The sequence below is a fragment of the Myotis nattereri genome, assembly GCF_964212035.1.
Source record: "Myotis nattereri genome assembly, chromosome: 19".
Classification (NCBI taxonomy): Eukaryota; Metazoa; Chordata; class Mammalia; order Chiroptera; family Vespertilionidae; genus Myotis; species Myotis nattereri.
The window spans coordinates 13,317,044-13,336,170 of record NC_138095.1 but is presented as its reverse complement, the minus strand read 5'-3'; the positions used below and the strand labels follow the sequence as shown (position 1 = coordinate 13,336,170).

General features: G+C 57.9%; 2 protein-coding genes across 13 annotated transcripts in view; one reads left to right on the top strand and one right to left on the bottom strand.

Moving 5' to 3' along the window:
* The window catches only part of MED15 (mediator complex subunit 15), a 62,685-nt gene extending 53,856 nt beyond the window's left edge, over window positions 1-8,829 (top strand). For 4 of the 5 annotated variants that reach the window (XM_081113587.1, XM_081113590.1, XM_081113588.1 and 1 more), the window contains 9 exons: window positions 4,115-4,251; window positions 4,349-4,476; window positions 4,700-4,834; window positions 4,917-4,980; window positions 5,666-5,732; window positions 6,213-6,373; window positions 6,470-6,636; window positions 7,070-7,168; window positions 7,875-8,829. In XM_081113587.1, the coding sequence (XP_080969713.1) occupies window positions 4,115-4,251; window positions 4,349-4,476; window positions 4,700-4,834; window positions 4,917-4,980; window positions 5,666-5,732; window positions 6,213-6,373; window positions 6,470-6,636; window positions 7,070-7,168; window positions 7,875-8,011 (1,095 nt within the window). In that variant the 3' untranslated portion in view covers window positions 8,012-8,829. Of the gene's footprint in view, window positions 1-4,114; window positions 4,252-4,348; window positions 4,477-4,699; window positions 4,835-4,916; window positions 4,981-5,665; window positions 5,733-6,212; window positions 6,374-6,469; window positions 6,637-7,069; window positions 7,173-7,874 lie in introns of all 5 variants that reach the window. The other variant, XM_081113591.1, reaches the window with a different exon arrangement.
* A 647-nt stretch (window positions 8,830-9,476) lies between these two features.
* On the bottom strand, window positions 9,477-14,829 carry CCDC74B (coiled-coil domain containing 74B). Of its 8 annotated transcripts, none has more exons than XM_081113594.1 (8): window positions 14,500-14,829; window positions 13,408-13,452; window positions 12,252-12,311; window positions 11,239-11,398; window positions 10,269-10,455; window positions 10,111-10,193; window positions 9,974-10,030; window positions 9,477-9,868 (listed from the first exon to the last, which is right to left on the bottom strand). In XM_081113594.1, exons 1-8 carry the CDS (start codon window positions 14,756-14,758, stop codon window positions 9,730-9,732), a joined length of 990 nt encoding a protein of 329 aa, XP_080969720.1. In that variant the 5' UTR covers window positions 14,759-14,829; the 3' UTR covers window positions 9,477-9,729. The 8 variants fall into 8 exon arrangements, with proteins under 8 accessions (XP_080969720.1, XP_080969724.1, XP_080969721.1 ...); XM_081113598.1 differs by having other exon boundaries at window positions 9,477-9,839; window positions 14,500-14,813; XM_081113595.1 differs by lacking the exon at window positions 13,408-13,452 and having other exon boundaries at window positions 14,500-14,782.
* Window positions 14,830-19,127: the final 4,298 nt, after the last annotated feature.

Here is a 19,127-nt window from a genome sequence, read left to right as displayed (position 1 = left end):
ACACCTGCTGTCCTAACAAGGGTCTCACCCAAGCTCTCAGCAGCTGACACCTCCTGACCTTGGCATGTCCGTATGGCATGGCATGTGGCTACTGTCAACCCCCGGCACCTGCACAGAGCCCACAGCGGGGTGTGCTTCAGCATCTAGAGTGCCTGTCTGTTTTGTTTACCTTTGGCAACAAGTTGGGTTCAAGAAAACAAGCAGCTTAGAATGTCAGATCCTCTTTCATCAGTCTTTCTTGAGCCGAGGCTCCAGCGTCTCTGCCTCTCCTCCAGCTCATCTCCTGGCTGCATCTTCATGTTGTGGTGCGCATGCTTCAGGGATGTGGATGGTCGTAGCCAAGCAGAAGTCTGTGCCAGACACATGGGTGACACGGCGCCCCCACATGGGAGTCCAGGGGTGACATGGGTTCCTGTCCCAGCACTCCCTTGGTGGGTATAAGCAGGTGGCTCCACAGTGGGACTCACTTTGCTCTAGAGAGTGACTCTGGGGACACATCACGTGCAGGAGACCAGTAACGTGGGGCAGTTCCAGGGATGTCCAGTGGATGTGGGTGGTTCCAAGAAGGCTGGAGTGCATGGTGCTGCCAGCCTCCCCTGAGGTTTCTTTGCAGCACAAGGCTCTCCACACCCACCTTGCTGCCCTCGGCCCCGCCGCCCTTCCGCCTCTGGTTGCTTGCTCTTTGCCTGCTCTCTGCATCCACCTGGCCTTCCATCCGGCTTCTGCAGACCCCCTTTCCCCCACTTGTCCTTGCTTCCCCTGGGCAGCAGATGGCGCTGAGGTGCTTGCGCTCCCCTGCTGGACATGTGACCTTGAGTCGGTCACTTCCACCGGAGCTTTCACTTCCTGTGAGTGATGTGCAGGTGATGGGGTGGCAGCATTCCATGGCTTTGCCAGTAGCTGTGATAGACATGCCCATGTTTGTGGCAGAATGTGCCAGAAGAGAAAGATTCAGAGCTGGAATGCAGTTCTCCCCTGATGAGCCTGGCACAGACTGAGGCAGCACAGCTAGCTGTCTTGCTCTCCTCTGTCCTAGAGGCCAATCAGACCCGGCATGAACCTGAGGACCAGGGCTTACTGTCTTGTTAGCTGCCTCACTAGGCCAGTTTTTTCTTGACATGGGCCTTTGGGTGGCTGCTTCCTGTCTCAGATGTGTTATTGGTGACTCAGGACTCAGGAGTCCTGGGAGCCGTGGGCCTCCCAGCACTGATGCCAGAGAGGCGTCCTGACGGCCTCTGAGGGCTAATGTTTGCCGCCAACAGGAGTTGGGCATGTTTCCAGAGGAGCTGTCAGATGCGAAGATCGGATGTCGGAGGCCAAGGGGTTTCCCTTAGCAGCCTTAAGAGTGTTGACTACAGTCCTGGCCGGTTTGGCTCAGTGGATAGAGGATTGGTCTGCGGACTGAAGGGTCCCAGGTTCGATTAAAAAGAGTGTTGACTACAGGGGCCAGAGGAGCCAGAGCTCAGGGCTGGACATGAGAGAGGGGCTTGGAGAAGAGGCAGCGCCACTGAGCTCACGCGCCCAGCTCAGCAGGCTGTTCTTCACTGTGTCTTAGACCCTCAGTCTGGTGCCTCGGGAGCTGTGTATGTCAGTGGCTCCGTGGAACCCAAAAGCAGAGGATGTGAGCAAAGTGTACCCTATTTCCCCATGTTCTGAGTGCTTGAGGGTGCCTCTTAAAATACAGGGCAGAGCAAAAGTAGGTTGACAGTTCATAGGGAAAATAATACAGTAAATAATAAACAAGAATAAACTTTTGTGTACTCACAATTGTAAACCTACTTTTGCCCCCCTCTGTACAGTTTCAGACACTTAGGTGGGAAGTGGACTGTGAAGTGGCCTTTCTGCTACAGGTGCCTCATTCCCCTTCAGAGAAGCACTAGCTTTAGCCAACAGACAAAAGCCAAACATCTTCGAAGGGACAGCTGCTTGAACAGAGGCTGAAGCACTCTGGGGCAGGTGGGGCGCCTGCGGGGCCCAGGTGGTCAGGGAGAAGCCAGGTGAAAGGGTTTGACCTGGGGGCAGGAAGAGGGTGAGGCAAGGTGCAGCTTCAGGGACTGTAGGGCAGGGAGTGGCAGCAGGTTGGAGTCGGGGAAGGGTTGGGGCTCAGGGGGCAGGTGGGGAGGGGCCTTTACAGGGAGGGTGCCAGGTCTCGGGTAGGGCCCTCAGGCCTTTGCCTCCCCCCTGGCACCATGTGGTTCTCTGAATGGACTTTTCTGAGGCGACCTGTTCACCTTCCTAGTTCTGGGAGTTTGTTGGCACCTGAGTAGCTTCTAGAGCTTATGTTCTAGTGCAGGGGTCATGGGGCCCCAGGACTCAGTGCATCCAGGCCCAGTGAGGGCATCCTACACAGAGGGAGGGGGAAGAAGGGGAGGGGAGGAGGGCAAGAAGCTAAGCTGCTCCAGGCCGTTTGTGCCCTGCTGAGGTCAACATGAAACACCTGGAACCATGTTGTTCCCTTCAAGCTCCCTCACTCCAGTCCCTCCACTTCTGGCTTGAGCTGGTGCCTCTCTGACCCAGCCATGTTGGAAGTGCTGTGATGGGCCTCTGTGCCCCCTGCAGCTCTGTCCCACACACTCAGTGGGTGGGGAGGAAGCTGGAGAACAGGAGGAGAGGCCATTGGCTCCTGGAGCTTGTTCCAGGCAGTGTTGGAGAAAGGGCAGGGCCCTGTGCCTGCCCCCACCTGCCTCATGGGGTAGGTGGATAGGGAAGGTGGCATCCTGTTTTCCTTGTGGGATCTGGGCTCTTTCAGACGTTCCTTCCTGCTCCCTGACAAGAGGACTGGAATGCAGCGACCCACTCCGAGTGGTCCTAACCCAGCACGCCCAATGCCATGGTGGAGGAGTGTGTGGGAGAGGGCAGTCGGTCTGTGGAACTGGATGGTTCAGGAGGCAGGGTGTGGGCTTGGCTATGCCAAGCAGGCTCTGAGGTGGTGCTAGGAGGGCAAGGAGGTTGACTAAGCTGTGGGAGAAGTCACCACCAACCCTTGGGAGTGCTCAGGCTGGCAGGGCCTTTGGGGTGACCCGATGTGTGGAGGGGCCGGGCCTTTATGCCACCATCGTTCAGTATTGGGCGAGGCAGCTCTCTCTGGGGCTTATTCCAGGAGAGGCCAGTTAACCCAGGGCTGGCAGGCAGACGTCTCCCCATAGCTGTCCTCACCACCTGGAACTGCCATTCTGAGCTTTGCAGTGGAAAGTGGTTGCTTCACACATCCTTGTCCCAGAGCCCTAGGGCAGTGGTCGGCAAACTCATTAGTCAACAGAGCCAGATATCAACAGTACGACTATTGAAATTTCTTTTGAGAGCCAAATTTTTTAAACTTAAACTATATAGGTAGGTACATTGGTATTAACTTAATTAGGGTACTCCTAAAGCTTAGGAAGAGCCACACTCAAGGGGCCGCATGTGGCTCGTGAGCCACAGTTTGCCGACCACTGCTCTAGGGCATGTGGTTTCATCCTATGGAGTTCACAGGGGAACAGGCACTTCCCTAGGGAAGACAGCGTGCAGTTGACTGTTGTGTCTCCTCAGTGAGGACTGAGGGAGTAGGATGAGCCCTGGCTCTGCAAACAAGGCAGCAGCTTCTGAGAATGATGCTGAGCCACTCACGGGACAGTGGGACCTGCGGGTCCAGACCCAGAGCCCCAGGCGAGGCATGCTGGTGAGGGCTGGCCTGGGCCACTTTGCTCCCGTTAAGTGAAGGATGGTCTCACCCATCACAGAGCGGGGTTTACAGAGGAGAGCTCCTCCAAGGCCACAGCCTTCCCTGGCCTCCCACTCCACAGTCTCCCACACGGAAAGGCAGGCACATGGGATGTTTGTCTCAGCGCAGAACACCCAGTTCTTCGTGGGTCTCCCGCCATGGAGCAAGGGCTACCCCACCAGGTCTTGGTCACCGTGTGTGTGTGTGCACCTGAGAGGTGGGGCACGTACCTGTATTAGTATTTGAGAAGCAGGGCATCAGAGAAAGACAAGGGTATGCAGTGAGGCTGTGAGAGAGAGACGGGGCTGTGCGTGCAGCCACGTGGGGTCTCCAAGCCTGAGCGGGTGGGAACAAGGGGACAGTGGGAGTGAGAGTGTGTGGCAGGCGAGCAGGCTGAGCCCCCTCCACTTCCAGGTCAGCCAGAACAGCCTCACCATGCTGTCCTCGCCGTCTCCGGGCCAGCAAGTGCAGACCCCGCAGTCGATGCCTCCTCCCCCACAGCCGTCCCCGCAGCCCGGCCAGCCTAGCTCACAGCCCAACTCCAACGTCAGGTAGGCCTGGCCGGGGTGCCCCTCCCTGCCTGGCTCACAGGGAAGGCCCTGCTGGTGCCCACAGCTCACAGACACGCTCCCTTTCCCTTTGCTGCAGCTCCGGCCCTGCCCCATCCCCCAGTAGCTTCCTGCCGAGCCCCTCACCACAGCCCTCCCAGAGTCCAGTGACAGCGCGCACCCCGCAGAACTTCAGTGTCCCCTCCCCGGGACCTTTAAACACCCCTGGTAAGTCGGGTTGGGGATGGGCGTAGCCTGCGACCCAGGGCCAATCCTGTCACCCACATTGGCCCTGGAGTTGAGATGCTGAGGGCAACGCTCTCACCCTCGTGAGGCCTCGCTTGTCAGGGGTGAGCAAACCCGAGCCCCTTGGAGCCCGAGCACCCCACCTTGAGGGTTTGCAGAGTCGGGCCTTGTGGACTGGCTGGGCTCACCGGCCTCTGTCCTGCAGTAAACCCCAGCTCCGTCATGAGCCCAGCGGGCTCCAGCCAGGCCGAGGAGCAGCAGTACCTGGACAAGCTGAAGCAGCTGTCCAAGTACATCGAGCCCCTACGCCGCATGATCAACAAGATCGACAAGAATGAAGGTGAGGGTGGGGCCTGCACGGGGGTTGGGGTGGGAGTGGCAGACTCCCAGGCTGTGTCTTAGTATCCCCTCTTCTGTTCCAGACAGAAAAAAGGACCTGAGTAAGATGAAGAGCCTCCTGGACATCCTGACTGACCCCTCCAAGAGGTGAGCATGTCCTCGGCCCCCAGGGAGGGCGGTGCTACACCCACAGCTCATGGGCGCCCCAGGCTGCTCATTGGCCAGGCTAGGACAATGCAGAGTATAGGGAAGGGCCTGGGGCTCCACTTAGATGTGTCTGCTGAGGCTCTAAGCCCCTCCCCCACCTGTGCCAGCTGTGGGCCAGCCCAGCTCACAGCCCAACTCCAGCATCAGCTTCTGGGGCCCTCATAAGACAGAGCCTTAAGAAGCACTCTGGAGGCGATGGAGTGCCAGGTTCTCGACACAGCGCCAGAGCTGGGCCAGCGCCACAGAACTGCGTGTGGACTGGCCTTCAGGTTACTTCCCTTGGCTCAGACTGTGTCTCCTTCCTGGTTTGCTTGTCTGGACAGAGTGCTAGACACTGTGGGGTTGGCCTATTGGAGTTTGATGGCCCACAGGCCTTCTTGGCTTGACCCCTCATTTGGGCCTCTGGCCTACCTATGCCTTGTTCTGCTGATCAGGACTGAGCAGTTCCTGGGGTGGGACCACCAGGCCCTTAGGCTCTGGATTCCTGTGGATGGTTCCAGTAGCCAAGGCTCCCGGCTTGACTGTCCAGGGGAGGTCAGATGGGTGTGGTTGGATTAGCACACGAGAGCTGCCAGTTCTCCCATCCTCTTGCACAGAGGGTCAGCCACGTACCCTCTCCCCACAGGTGCCCTCTGAAAACTCTGCAGAAGTGTGAGATCGCCCTGGAGAAACTCAAGAATGACATGGCGGTGGTGAGTGGGGTCCTGTGGTCTGGTGAGGTTCTGAAGGCAGCAGGGAATGTCAGGGCTCACCCGACAGTGACTCGGAACCACAGGCTAAGAGCTGCCCTCACTGTCCAGGGTGGGCAGAGGGGGCTCACCACTCAGCCTGGGCACCCTGCTTGGAGTTTTCTTCCAGGTAGGTCTGCTGTGGGTGGTGGGGAGGTGGGAGAAATTGCCCTCCAGCTGTCGCCTGTGGGTGCTTCCTCCAACATCCAAGCTGTGGGTTTTCCTTTAAGCTGCCTCCACACCCTGCCTCCACTTGCCAAGCAGTAGGCCAGGCCCTGGTGGGAGGGGATTGGAGAGACTGTGTCCAGGATTGGCCATCTTTGTGTGCAGGGGTTGGAGGTGGTGGGGAGCCTTGGGAAGTGTGGCTGTAAGTAAGGATGAGGGCCTTGGGCTCAGGAAAGCCTTCCCAAGAGGAGGCTGCTGACCTCACCCCTCCTGTACCAGCCCACGCCTCCACCACCCCCGGTACCACCAACCAAGCAGCAGTACTTGTGCCAGCCGCTCCTGGATGCCGTCCTGGCCAACATCCGCTCGCCCGTCTTCAACCATTCCCTGTACCGCACATTCGTGCCAGCCATGACGGCCATCCATGGCCCACCCATCACGTATGTACAGCCCAGGGCATAGCCTTGAGGTGGGTGCAGGTGTGGGACTACAGGCCACAGCCTAGCCAGTGTGGTCACCACGATCGCCTCCTCCAGGGCACCGGTGGTGTGCACCCGGAAGCGTAAGCTTGAAGAGGATGAGCGGCAGAGCATCCCCAACGTGCTCCAGGGCGAGGTGGCCAGATTAGACCCCAAGTTCCTGGTGAACTTGGACCCTTCTCACTGCAGTAACAACGGCACCGTCCACCTGATATGCAAGCTGGGTGAGTACCGGGGAGGGCAGGGCGGGCGGGGAGCAAGCCCAGCCCCAGGGCTCCACCATTTCTCCGGGCCATGGGGGTGCTAAGAACACAGCTTCCAGGCCTCGCCTCAACTGGCCCAACCCGGACTGTGCACTGTGCTCAGCCTCCTACAGACACCCAGGCCCACACCACAGCCCCAGGCCCAGAGGAGCTGCGCGTTGTCCTCCTTGATCCTTACGCCCTGGCCCGGGACGTCTTCCGAGGCTGGACCATGAGCCCAGCACTGTCCCCTCTCCCCTGTGCCAGGGAAGTCCAACCCTCCTGTCCAGGGGGGGCTCTGCTTGCCTGAGGCCCTAGGGCCAGTGTCCTCCAGGCTTGGCAGCCTCACCAGAGCAGGGCCGTGAGGCGGGGCGGGCGGGGCGGGCGGGTCACGGCGCAGCCTCTTGTGTTGCAGATGACAAGGACCTCCCAAGCGTGCCGCCCCTGCAGCTCAGTGTGCCCGCCGACTACCCCGCCCAGAGCCCGCTGTGGGTCGACCGGCAGTGGCAATACGGTGGGTGAGCCAAGAGGGCAGCTGTGGGAGTCCCTGCCTGGGACCCAGGGCAGGCAGGGTCAGCTCTGAGCAACCAGGCTTCCCCATGTGCCGCCCAAGCTGAGGCCCTCCCTTTCCTCCTCTGGTTCCCCTTTGTGGACAAGAGCACGTTGCCCCACAGCCACTGGAGAAAGAAGGGTCTCTGCCCCCATTGTGTCCTTTTATCCTGCAACTTCCGGGCGTCGGCGTACAGTAGGTGAGGAGTGAGCAGACCCCGGCCCAGCTGTTCAGTGGCCCTTGTGGGCCTCTGCAGGCTCACAGACACGCCCCGGGCCTGCAATCCCCCTGGACTGGGCGGACAGACAGGAGCTTGGGCTCAGGGGAACCCATCTGGGTGACATGGCGCTCAGAGGCCCAGAGGGCTTTGTTGATGAGTCCCCATGAGGCTCAGACGTGGCACACAGAGGACCAGGACTAGAGCCCTGAGGCCATCCCTGAGGGAAAGCCCTGGGTTCCAAGTCCACTCATGTTGCAGTTGTCCAGTGACACTGGGCCTGGGAGACCTGACAGCCACCAGCGGTGCATGGGCGATGGCCTCCCAGGTACCCGTGGCTGGAAGTGCCCCAGACGCCAGCTCTGCCTTTGAGGGCAGGTTCCCATACAAGAGTTGCATGGGGCCCGTTGTCCTGGAGGAGGGCAGTACTCAAGACCCACTGCTCTGTTGCAGACGCCAACCCCTTCCTGCAGTCGGTGCACCGATGCATGACCTCGAGGCTGCTGCAGCTCCCCGACAAGCACTCAGTTACAGCCCTGCTCAACACCTGGGCGGAGAGCATCCACCAGGCCTGCCTCTCGGCTGCCTAGCCACCACCACTGCTGCATCTCGGGCTGCCAGCCCACCAGGGACCACAGGTCGGCTGGCAGCCTTGTTGGGGCCACAGAGGACACACACCTTGTGTCGGACCCTTCTAGGTGTTGGCTCCCTAGAGAGCCTGGGCTTAGGTTAGCTTTCCTGCTTTTATCTTCTGCCTTGGGGACCTACCAAGCGTTCCCCACACTTGAACCGGATGGGACGGGCTCTGGAGTCCTCTGTGGTAGGAGTGGCAGACACGCCCCGGGCCTGCGCTCCTCAAGCTGCTGTCCCTTTGGCACCTGCAGGGCCCCTGTCCCCCCTGACTCCCAGGGAGAAGTCAGGGCCCTGCTACAGCCCTTGTGTGTGTGCCAGAAAACACTCCCCCCGTTTCTGTAGGAAACCCTGAAGACACACACAATTCTCTGCTCAGTGTGGGTTCACACGGGGCCTGCCGTAGGGAGGCTCCCGCATCCAGGGGCACCCGTGTGTCTCAAAGGAAGTCTGGCCTGTGGATAGTTGCAAGTCACCACTACCAGCTGGACCTCACACCTCACGGCATGTTCCCTTCAAGCCCTGGGGCCTGCTCAGCACTGGGGGTCCTGGGGAGCAGAGCATTCTGGGGGAGCCCTGTCCTTGGCACCATGTGCACTAGCTGGGCTCACTTTTGGGTCAGGGTGCCATCCTCTGGACCTGGTATCCTCAGAGCCACTCTGGAGAGGAAGGGCTCCCTGATGAAGCATCAGCCAGCCCTCTGGTTCAGAGGTTCCCTCTTTTGTATGTGCACTACTATACCTTCTGTGGTTCTTATAATAAATTTATTATTCCTGTGTTTGTCATGAATTTGTCACTATGCCCCACCCCACCCCTATGAGTCCAGAGCCTACTATTCAGTGAGGGGTGTTGTCAGGGCTGAGCCAGGTCCCTCAGCTTGGAGGTGGCCATGGATGCCCAGACCTCAGTTCACCCTCATCTGACTTGATGCCTCGTCCTGGTTCACCTCCAGGTTTCTGGCAAAGTCCCTGTTCCCTGAAGCTGGAGGAGGCAGAGATTAGCCCTGAGAAACACCCATGAGATATAAGAGGAAGCTGCTGTTCTGGCAATTGAGGGGTAGATGTGAGGCCCTCAGGGGGTGGGGACATCACGGGGTAGGCCCAGCACCCTGCAGAGGACCATTCTCCTGGGGCCTTGACTGTGGCCCTTCACGGACGACGCTGGGCTCAGCAGTGTGTCTCATCGCCGATGTCAGTGTGGACACAGATGTTGCCAAGGTAGGTGGACATCGTCTTGCCCTGAGGAGTGCTTGTGCCCAGAAGGCAGCTCAGGCAGGAAAGGCCCTGAAGCCAATAAGGGGTGCACACGAAGCTTGTTTCCAGGGCGGCCGCCAGCGCCCTCTCCCCCGCACCCCATTATAGGGCGCAGAGCTGGGGGCCTCCCAGGGCAGCAGCACCTGACAGCCAGCGAGGGACTAGACTCAGTACTGGGAGAAACAAGCTTTATTCTTCAACAGGTGAAGTAATACTTTTAACACGCTCTTGTGTAAATGCAGAATAGCAAAATACTGAGCAAGAAAATAAACGTTTTTCAGTTCTCAGACCAAGGACTTTATCTGCTGTGAGTTTGGTTTATGTGAAATTTTTTTTTTTTGGAATGCTGTCTAGAGAGGGTGAGTGTCCCCAGCTGTGACCTGGGCCTGGCCGGGACCACGGTGCAGGCTGCTCAGGGCAGGCACTCAGAGCACGGAGCGGTGCAGCCGCCGGCTCTGCACCACCTGCAGCCTTTTCTGCCGCTCTGCAAAGTTATTCTTCAGGGTCTGCTTCAGTGCGGGCAGGATGGCGCGCTCTGACACGGGAATCGGGCTCAGGATCAGGCTGGCAGGGGCAGAGGGTGGGCAGCAGAGCCAGGGCCTCCTTTCCACTGTGCCCCGCCCCCTTCTCCTTGCAGGTGCCCCACCCATCCTGTGCCCCTGGACTCACCATTTCCTAGAGACACCCTTGGTGGGGACCTTGGAGAGCTGCATAGCTTCCTGGTCACTGGGGAAGGAAGAGGAAGCAGTGAGCCCTGCACCACCAGCCCCTCCTGTGTTGGGGCAAGAGCCACACTGGGCACTCACTTGGGAGAGCTCGGGGCCGCCTCCTCGGAGGCAGCCTGGGATGACTTCTGGGTCCTTTCCAGGAGAGACCTGAGATGCTGCAGCTGGAAGACAGGGAGAAGGCATGGCGGCCAAGGCTGCAGAGCCGCCAGGGCTGCGCCCCACCACCCGAGCCTCACCTCTTGGGCCTGCAGGAGGTTGGCATTCCACAGCTGGCGGATAACCACTTCACACTGCTGGAGTGAGGTGGGTTTGCGCAAGTGGGGGGGCAGGTTCATCAGGCGGGGCACCCCCATCACCTGCTTGCTCTTGTGCTGGCTGCCTGCCACCGAGGTGGCGTCTGGATAAAAGGTCTCCACTTCATCTCTGAAACAGTCAGTGCAGCAGCCAGAGGTGGCCTGGCTGCCTTCTGCTGACCAGGGTGCCTGCACCGGGGTCTCTGGGGCCAGTGATCTGGGCCCATCTCTTCCTCCCCAATGACCAGGTGCACATGTGTGTTTCACGCTGTCCTGACCCCAAACTTGGTAGAACTGGTCAAGAGGGAATCTAAGGACTGTGCAGAGGGAAGCAGGAGCCTGTCCTGCTGGCTGTACCGCCTGGGGGACAATCGGGTCCCTTTTCTGGTGCAAAGTACAGACTCCCTGCTGCTTTTCAGGGAAGTTCCAAAACCTGGGGTGTCCTGCTGACTGTGCCTTCCAATGGCCAAGTGAGTTTCCCAGGTGGAGCCTGGAAACCTGACTCTCTTCTTGGTGAAAAGCAAGCTTGTTTGGAGGTCAAATTTGAGTAAATGGTTGCAGGGGTCCTCAAACTTTTTAAACGGGGCCATTTCACTGTCCCTCAGACAGTTGAAGGGCCGGACTATAGTTTAAAAAAAAAAAAACTATGAACAAATTCCTGTGCCCACTGCACATACCTTATTTTGAAGTAAAAAAACAAAACGGGAACAAATACAATATTTGTATTTGCATGTGGCCCGCGGGCCGTAGTTTGAGGACCCCTGGTTTAGGGGCTGCTGCTGGCCCCTCTGGTGGGCTCAGGTCAGCACAGGGGCCCTGTAGGACCCCCAGCTTAGTTCATGCTGGAGGCCAGCCCATTAGGAAGGCAAAGCAATGGGCTGGTTCCAGGGTGTGAACCTTCCAAATGCCTTACCTGGAGGGCCTGTGTGCCACGGGGGCTTTGTCCAACTTGCTGCTGTGAAGCAGGGCAGCAGCCGAAGTCTTCTCTTCCAGGTCTGTCTTCTGGAGAGCATCCGTTTTTGAGTCTGTCTTCTTGGAGCTGGGCTGAGGCCTGGCCTTGTTTTGAGAGTTGGCTACAGGTCAGACCCAGACAGGGCCAATTACTGCGGGCATCAAGCATTTGTGCCCAAGTCCTCCAGGATCAGCTGTGTGTGCCCAAGGAACCCCCGCCCCCTGCCTCAGTTTCCTCCTGGTAAGGAGAGATGGTAGCAGAGCCTCCTGCTGGAAAACAGGAAGGAGGGTCTGAGCATGAAGCTTGAGGGCGGAGCATCCTGAACGCTCTGACTCCTGAAACAGGGCCAGTCTCTTCCCAGGCTTCCGAAAACGCTGGGTGTGGGTGGCCCTGCAGCTGTCCCCTGACTAAAGCAGAACCCCACTTGGAACAAAATGAAACTGAATGAGAGGTCCTGATCCACCCCCAGGTTTACTTTCCCGGAACAAGATCCATGGCCTGCCTGGGTCCAACTGAGAGCCGGGGCGGCTCCCGATCAGCATGCCTGCCTCTCAGGAGGCAGCGTGGGGAGAAGAGGCTCTCGGTGCTGCAAAGGGCGCCGGGGCCATCGGACCTGCGTCCTGCCTGCTTAGCGGGGACACTACCAGCCGGGCAGCCAGCTCCCCACCCTGTCCCTGGAAGACACTCAGAGAGGCTGTCAGCACGTCTGCCCACCACCCGCTCCAGGTGGGCCTCGCTGACATCACTGTTTCTGCAGCCTCCCTCCCTCCGGCTGACCCACAGCCCGGTCCCATCCAGCCCAGCCCCCTTCTGGTGGTTTCAGCTCACCACACCCTCTTGGCTCCCTTTTGTTGCCCCTTAACCCTCAGGTCCTTGGGGCCTGGCAAAGGCACCATCTCCCCACCCCCAGGGCTGCCTAACAGTGGGGCACTTGCCCTCCCCCCCAAGCACACTGAGGGTGCTGGCAGGCTCACCTGACATCACTGAGTTTGGAATGGGCTTGACGGCCTGAAAGTTGGAATTGTTGATGCTACCTGTGGGCGAACATGCAGGGTTCAACCCAAGATGGCAGCAAGGATGCTTATGTTCCACCTTCCCCAGCAGCTTCTGCACAGCAAGAGGCCGGGCCCTCCTGCGCCCGCCTCCTGGCCTTGCAGGCCCTGGGCCCGGGCATTCATGCAGAGCCCTCCCCGATGTTCTGGTGAGGCAGCCCCAGATCTAGCCAGTGCCTGAGGGAGCCAAGGCCACAAAGGAGGGGGCTTGGGGCCGTAGAAGTAGGCAGGTCCTGAAGGCATACAACCTCTCCTGATGTCCCTTCGGGGACCCCCGCACCCCCCCCACACACACACACTGCAGGACTGGGGACACTAAATGGGCATCACTGTGTGTCTAGGACAGCTCACTGGAGCTGCTCTGCCCACTAAAGTCAGGCCCCCATATCCCATTCTCTGTGTCCCCCAGGAAGAAAGAACCTCGGGCACCCCCCTGCCCCCCCCCCCCCCGAGACTGGAGCACTCCAGGCTGGCACCACTCACCACTCAGTGTCAGGCCTGGCCCAAATGTTAGTGGGGAGAACAAGCCCAAAGCAGTCTGGGCTGGGCTGGGCTGGGCTGGGCTGGGGGACAGGTAGAGTCAATGTGCCTCAGATGAGGGAGGACTTTGGACAAGTGGCTGCAGGTCTCTGTGTCCTGCACTTTCTTCTCCCAGACCCCACAGTTGCTTCTGAGATGGTAGGGAGGCTCCCAGGGAGTGAGAGGCCAGAGCCACAGGGCTGGGCTGGGCTCCCCAGCATTTCAGAGGGACACAGGAGAGGCCAGAGCAGCAGCCAAGTGAGAGCTCACCAAGGCAGTGAGGCTGGGGAAGGCAGGGGCAGGCCTGGGCACCCCACTGGCAGCTGTTCTGCCCACTGATCCTACTGTTCAGACTTCAGTCCTTGGGCTCCCTGAGAGCGGCACCTGTGCTTGTCACCCAGACCATGGCTGGGTGCAGCAGTGTCTGTCCAGAGCCTCCAGGACCCCTCACCACTAGGACAGTGCGTGGGCCAGAGCAGCTGGGTGGGCACAGGCAGTTTAGAGGGGCTGCTCTTGACAGTGGTAACTTCGCATCGGGCACTGAGGGCCTCAGTCTTACCTCTCTTAATTGACTTCTGGTTCATTATGAGCTTGTAATGGAGCTCTGGAAGCAAGCACATGTTCTCGTCATTTTCAAAGCCACAGCCATTTGAGAGAAGCTTGGCTTGCCCTGCCCTTCCCACCCTCTCTCTGCTGAGTCCCCAAGAGGCCTCAGGGACCCTGCCCCATGGGCCAAGACTTTGCCTTGGGCTCCTTAGGGCTGGGAATGCCTTTGGCTGTTCCCTGAGCCAAAGCCCTGCATGAGAGCCTCACCCAAAATCCCACCCTTCATCCATGACATCTACAGGGCACCCTCTGCCAGGTGGGGGGCTTGGTTCCAAGGGTAGAGGGATGAGTCAGGATGACCCAGCTTTCCAGGAGCCCCTGGCCATGGGTGAGCAGATGTAGTCAGTGCTACAACCAAGTGCCCAAGGCACGGCTGGTATCAGGGAGGGACTGGGGTGAGACTCAAGAAGACAGGGAGAGCTAAAGTGTGAGGGAGGCCAGAGAGACGGGCAGGGTCCCATGGTGGAGGCCTCAAGTTCTGCTTCAGGGGGCTGAGGAGCCTCGAGGGGTGTAAAATTAGGAAGTGGGTCTGTCCTGAGGAGACACAAGGGCACAGGGTCCCAGATGTCTGGGGAGAGGTTGGATGGAGCCCAGGGATCCTGCTGGGCCAGCATATCTGCCCTTGATCTGGGTGTGCTTAGTGTGTGAAAGTTCACTGAGCTACTTTTGAGGGTATGTTTTACTTTTTTAAAAGTTTTAAAAATGAGGTGGGCCTGGCCCTGCCTGCAGAAAAGTCTGACCGGGTGACTGGGAAATGATGCAGCCACACCCGCCCTGCCAGATGGGCAGTTGACCAGAAGGCCACCTTCTATGAAGACAGACCCATGACTGGAGGGGGTAGGGGGGTGGGGCTGGTCTGGGGTAGGGAGCCTGAGCCCCGCGGCAGGACCCGGGGTGGGCTTGCTGCCCGGAGTCCTCCCTAAACCGGCGTGTTCTAGAGTCCACGGACTGCCTCGGTGCTGAGGATAGAGACCAGGGAGGCGGGTCTTCTGGTCTCTCCGGTCCCGCCGCGGGGGCGCGGTGTCCGGCCGCCACCTGCACTCACCCTTGTTCTCCCGCTTCAGGTGATCGATCTCCTCGTGGAGTTTGACCAGCGTCTCCGAGTGCTGCTGCTGCAGGAACTGCAGGCTCTTCTCCAGGTCCAGTACCCGCTTCTGCGCCTCGCCGACCCCGAGCTGCGCGGCCGGATACCCCAGGTTGTGGAGGGCCGCGGACGTGCGATGGCGCGGGCGCTGTGCGCTCCTGGAGCTCGGGGCCTCCGAGCTGGGGGGCGGCTGCCCGGCCGCCGCCCCTGTTGTGTTCATGTCGCCGCAGCTGCCGCCGCTGCTCCTCCCCTCGGTGGCCGGGCAGCCCCGGCCTAATGCCGCGTCGCCATGGAAACGGGTGCGACCTAGTGGGCGTGGCGTTAATGGGCGGGCGGGTGGAGGCGGGGCCTGAGCGAGGGGGTTCTCTTTCTGCCTGGGTGAGTGGAACGTAACTTCAAAGGAATCCGCCCTAGCCGGCTTGCGCAGTGGGTAGCGCCTGGGCCTGCGGACTGAAGGGTCCCGGGTTCGAACGTACCTCAGTTGCAGGCTAAATCCCCAGCCCGGGTTCTGATCGGGGTGCCTACGGGATGTTTCTCTGTCTCTCCCCCTCCCTTCCACTCTTATCCTGGGGTGAGGATTAACAAAAGAAAGGAATCCTTCGGCCTGGCCAGTGTGGCTCAGTGGTTGAGCATCGACCAGAAGGTCACAGTTCGATTCCTGGTCTGGACTGGATCCCTAGTAGGGGCCCTGCAGGAGGCAGCCAATCCCGCGTGGCTCAGGAAGACCCCCTCACCCCCCAAAAAAGATCTTAATAGAATGATGGTCAGCAGTTTTCCATGTGTGTCCTTTCAGGGTTGTGATCTGCACTGATTGGTTGGCCAGCACCAGGGCAGGGTGGTCATTATTCAATGCAGCTGGTCCTGCGGTCAGCCTTGGATGGTTTTGTTGCTTATCTGGAACTGAAACACAACAACAATGGAACAATCCGAGTCACAGTAAGAATCCGGGTCCTGCCGAAACCGGTTTGGCTCAGTGGATAGAGCGTCGGCCTGCGGACTGAAAGGTCCCAGGTTCGATTCCGGTCAAGGGCATGTACCTGGGTTGCGGGCATATCCCCAGTAGGAGATGTGCAGGAGGCAGCTGATCGATGTTTCTCTCTCATCGATGTTTCTATCTCTCTCCCTTACTCTCTGTAAAAAATCAATAAAAATATATTAAAAAAAGAAAAAAGAATCCGGGTCCTGGGTTGCGGCATCATTATGTTGAAGGCAGCGGGAATGGTACTAGGTGTTTGACCGGTGGGGTCAGACCAAACCTGGGTTCACCAACCTCGGTACTTGGGTTCTGGCTAGGAAAGAATTCAGAGCCAAGAACCCAACTGTAAGAGTAAATTGGGTAAATTACAGAGGTAGGAACAGTAATTCCTAGAAGAAGTGGGTTTAGGAAACAAGTTATAGCGGTAAAGGAAGGGCCCTTGGAGCTTGGGAGTGAGGAAGCTGATGGTAAAGTGCCTGGGGGTGGGGGTGGAAGAGAAAGGGAATGGAGAAAGGCGTGGTCCCGGGAGGGAGAGTGTGGCAAACTTTAACTTGGGGTCACTGTGCTGGGTCAGGTCCCCATGCTCCCCACTGGAAGCCGCTGGCACCCACCCCAGCCACCCATTCTGCTCCTGGCTTCTCAGGCACAAGCCACGGGTGCTGCAGGCTATCCTTTCGTACTGCCTGCTCCCCCCAGATACCACCTCCCAGCCCCTGACCACTGGAAGCCAGTCCCCTCCTTGACCTTACCATTCTTAGTTCTTCATGACTTCTAGGCCCTGTACCATGAGGTCTTAGAGCAATGGGTGGTCCTGCCTACTGTATCCCCAGTACAACTGAGGGTGCGCATAGTAGGTGGCTATTTCACAGTTAATAGATGTGTGGGAAAAATAGAGCATTTCATTTTTGCTTTTTAAAAAAATATATACTTTTATTGATTTCAGAGAGGAAGGGAGTGAGATAATAAACATCAACAGTGAAAGAATTGATTGGTTGCCTCCTGCACGCCCCACGGTAAGGATCAAGCCTGCAACGCAGGCGCAGGCACGTGCCCTGACTGGGAATTGAAACGTGACCTCTTGGTTCATAGGTCGACGCTCAACCACTGAGCCACGCCAGCTGGGCTCGTGTGTGCTTTTGAGGGTGTTGGAGAGTGTTTTCAGGTGAAGAAAACAGCGCGAGAGCAATGTGGACAGGAGGGTTGTGCATGGAGATGATCAAGGAGAGGATACCCCGTCCTTGTGGGCAGGGATGGGCTTCCGTCAGGGGGAACAGAGAAGGGGGTGTGGTGGGGAAATGGTGCCGTTGACACCTGACCCCGGCCACCATCTCCTGGGGTTTCCTATCTCTTCTCTTGACTTAATGAGTCTGGTAATAAAACCAGTAATCTGTCAGTGCTGCACTTGGGACATTTAACCCTCAAGCCAGCCTGACGAGATGCTCATGCAGGGCTGCTAATGCACAGTTCCCAGCTGCACGGGACCCTCAGCTTCCAGAAGGCTCAGGAAGTACAACACATGTTCCAGGATCACCAGGTTTGTGTGTGTGTGTGTGTGTGTGTGTGTGTGTGTGTGTGTTTTGTATTAAAGGGGACTCTGACCTGTTGAACAGAAAGGAAAATTCTCTTAGCTTAGGCCAGGGGTGGGGAACGTCTGGCCCACGGGCCGTATAAAGCTCTTGAAATCATTTGGTCTGGCCCTGCCAAGGCATTAGGGGTGAGTTACTTAAATGTTTGACCAAATATAGCAGGCTAATTTTTTATTTTATTTTTTTACGTCTTTATTGTTGAGAGTATTACAGATGTCCCCCTTTTTTCCTCCCCTTTGCCCCCCTCCACCCGGTTCCTGCCCCAGGCCTTCACCACCCTATTGACTGTGTCCATAGGTAAGATCTTTGGTTAATCTCTTCTCACCCCCGCCTCCTCCCTTCCCTCTGAGATTCGTCAGTCTGTCCCATGCTTCCATGCCTCTGATTCTATTTTATTCACCAGTTTATTTTGCTCATTAGATTTCTTGTTCATTTACTTTGATTTTTAGATTTGATTATTGATAGATAAGTATTTGTTACCATTTTATTGCTCATATTTATTTCCTCCTCTCCCCTCCTCCCTCCTCCCTCCTCCCCCCCTCCTCCCTCCTCCCTCCTCCCTCCTCCCTCTTCCCTCCTCCCCCTTCTCCTCTTCCTCCTCCTCCTCTCTCTTTTTTTTTAAAAAAAAATACATATTTTTATTGATTTCAGAGAGGAAGGGAAAAGGAGAAAGAGAGATAGAAACACCAATGATGAGAGGGAATCATTGATTGGCTGACTCCTGCACATCCCCCACTGGGGATTGAGCCCACAACCCGGGCATGTGCCCTTGCCTGGAATTGAACCTGGGACCCTTCAGTCCGCAGGCCAACACTCTATCCACTGAGCTAAGCCAGGTAGGGCTCCTCCTCTCTTCAACATTTCACATAATACTAGTTTGGTGGTGGTGAACTCCTTTAGCTTTTTGGCTCAGCCTCCTGTCACCTGAGCTGGGCACTCTAGGGCAGTGGTCACCAACCAGTGGTCCACAGTTGGTGGACCATGAGGTCTGAAAGGTTGGCAACCGCTGCTCTAGGGTGCCTCTGTGTGGTCTGTGTGCACAGCCTTGTAGTTGAGCCTTGCTGCTGTTGGCGTCTCTGGGAGGAGGTGACCTCCAGGCCAATTGGCTGTGAGGACCAGCTGCAAAGATAGTGGGAGAGCTGCTGTGCAGGAGGCAAGGCCCAGCTGTGAAGCAAGGCAGGCTTGGCTCGTGCTAGTGCTGGTCATAGGCCTTTTATTGATGGGTTTGGGGCATGCTGTCACCAGCTGCAGCTTGTTTGAGAGATTTTTAGCAAAGTCTGAAGCCTGAGCCAGGACAGGACATTCATATGGAAAAGCTGCTGCAAATAGCTTGGATGGGGCTGCAGACTGGATGGGGCAGGACTCAGGGAATCCCCAGGGCGGAGCAAACAGTGTGCTCCAGGCTGGTTGAGACTCAGATATGGGTGCCAGTCAACCCTGCGACAGGGGAGGTCTCAGCACAGGAACAGTGACCCCTGTGAGCACCCCATCTGGGTGAGAGCCACCCCTGAGTTCCTGCCCTGAAGCCAGACAGTCCAGTTCCTCCCTGTATGTGCCTGGGGAGGGCAGGGAGCAGAGGTCAGTAGGAAGGAGGGAGGGGCAGGCAGGAAGGACATGGAATGGCTCCTTTGGTCTCTTAGGCTCGGAACTTGCTGATAAGCACAGGGTTTGCTTCCTTAGGGTCAGCAGCCTTTGGCAGCGGTGAGATTTGCAAGGGGTTTCTGGGTTCTTTGTGTTATTCTTTCAAGTTCTCTAAGTTTGACATTCTTACCCAGAACTCCTCACAGCAGCTTTCTGTCCGTCGTGGCAGGCACAGGGGCTGCCCAGTTAGCTGGGCCCTGTGGGTCCAGAAAGCCAGGTCCAGATGGCGATCCCTGGCCCAGCTGTGGTGTGTACGTGGGACTGTATGACAGATGACGTCTAAGCACAACCTTCCAGGCTTGGGAGAAGGTCACCAAGGTTAACCCTTAATTCCCTTGGAAGCAGGAACCCAGTTGGAATCCCTCCCGCCCTGGGTGACTGAGAAT

Excerpts from the sequence above, each read along its gene's own strand:
- CCDC74B (XM_081113592.1), bottom strand. The coding sequence starts at position 14,758 with ATGAACACAACAGGGGCGGCGGCCGGGCAGCCGCCCCCCAGCTCGGAG. Across the intron at positions 13,453-14,499 it reads CCTGAAGCGGGAGAACAAGG|AGCTCCATTACAAGCTCATA; the intron begins GTGAGTGCAGGT and ends GCTTGCTTCCAG. Across the intron at positions 9,869-9,973 it reads AAGGGTGTCTCTAGGAAATG|CCTGATCCTGAGCCCGATTC; the intron begins GTGAGTCCAGGG and ends TGCCCCTGCCAG.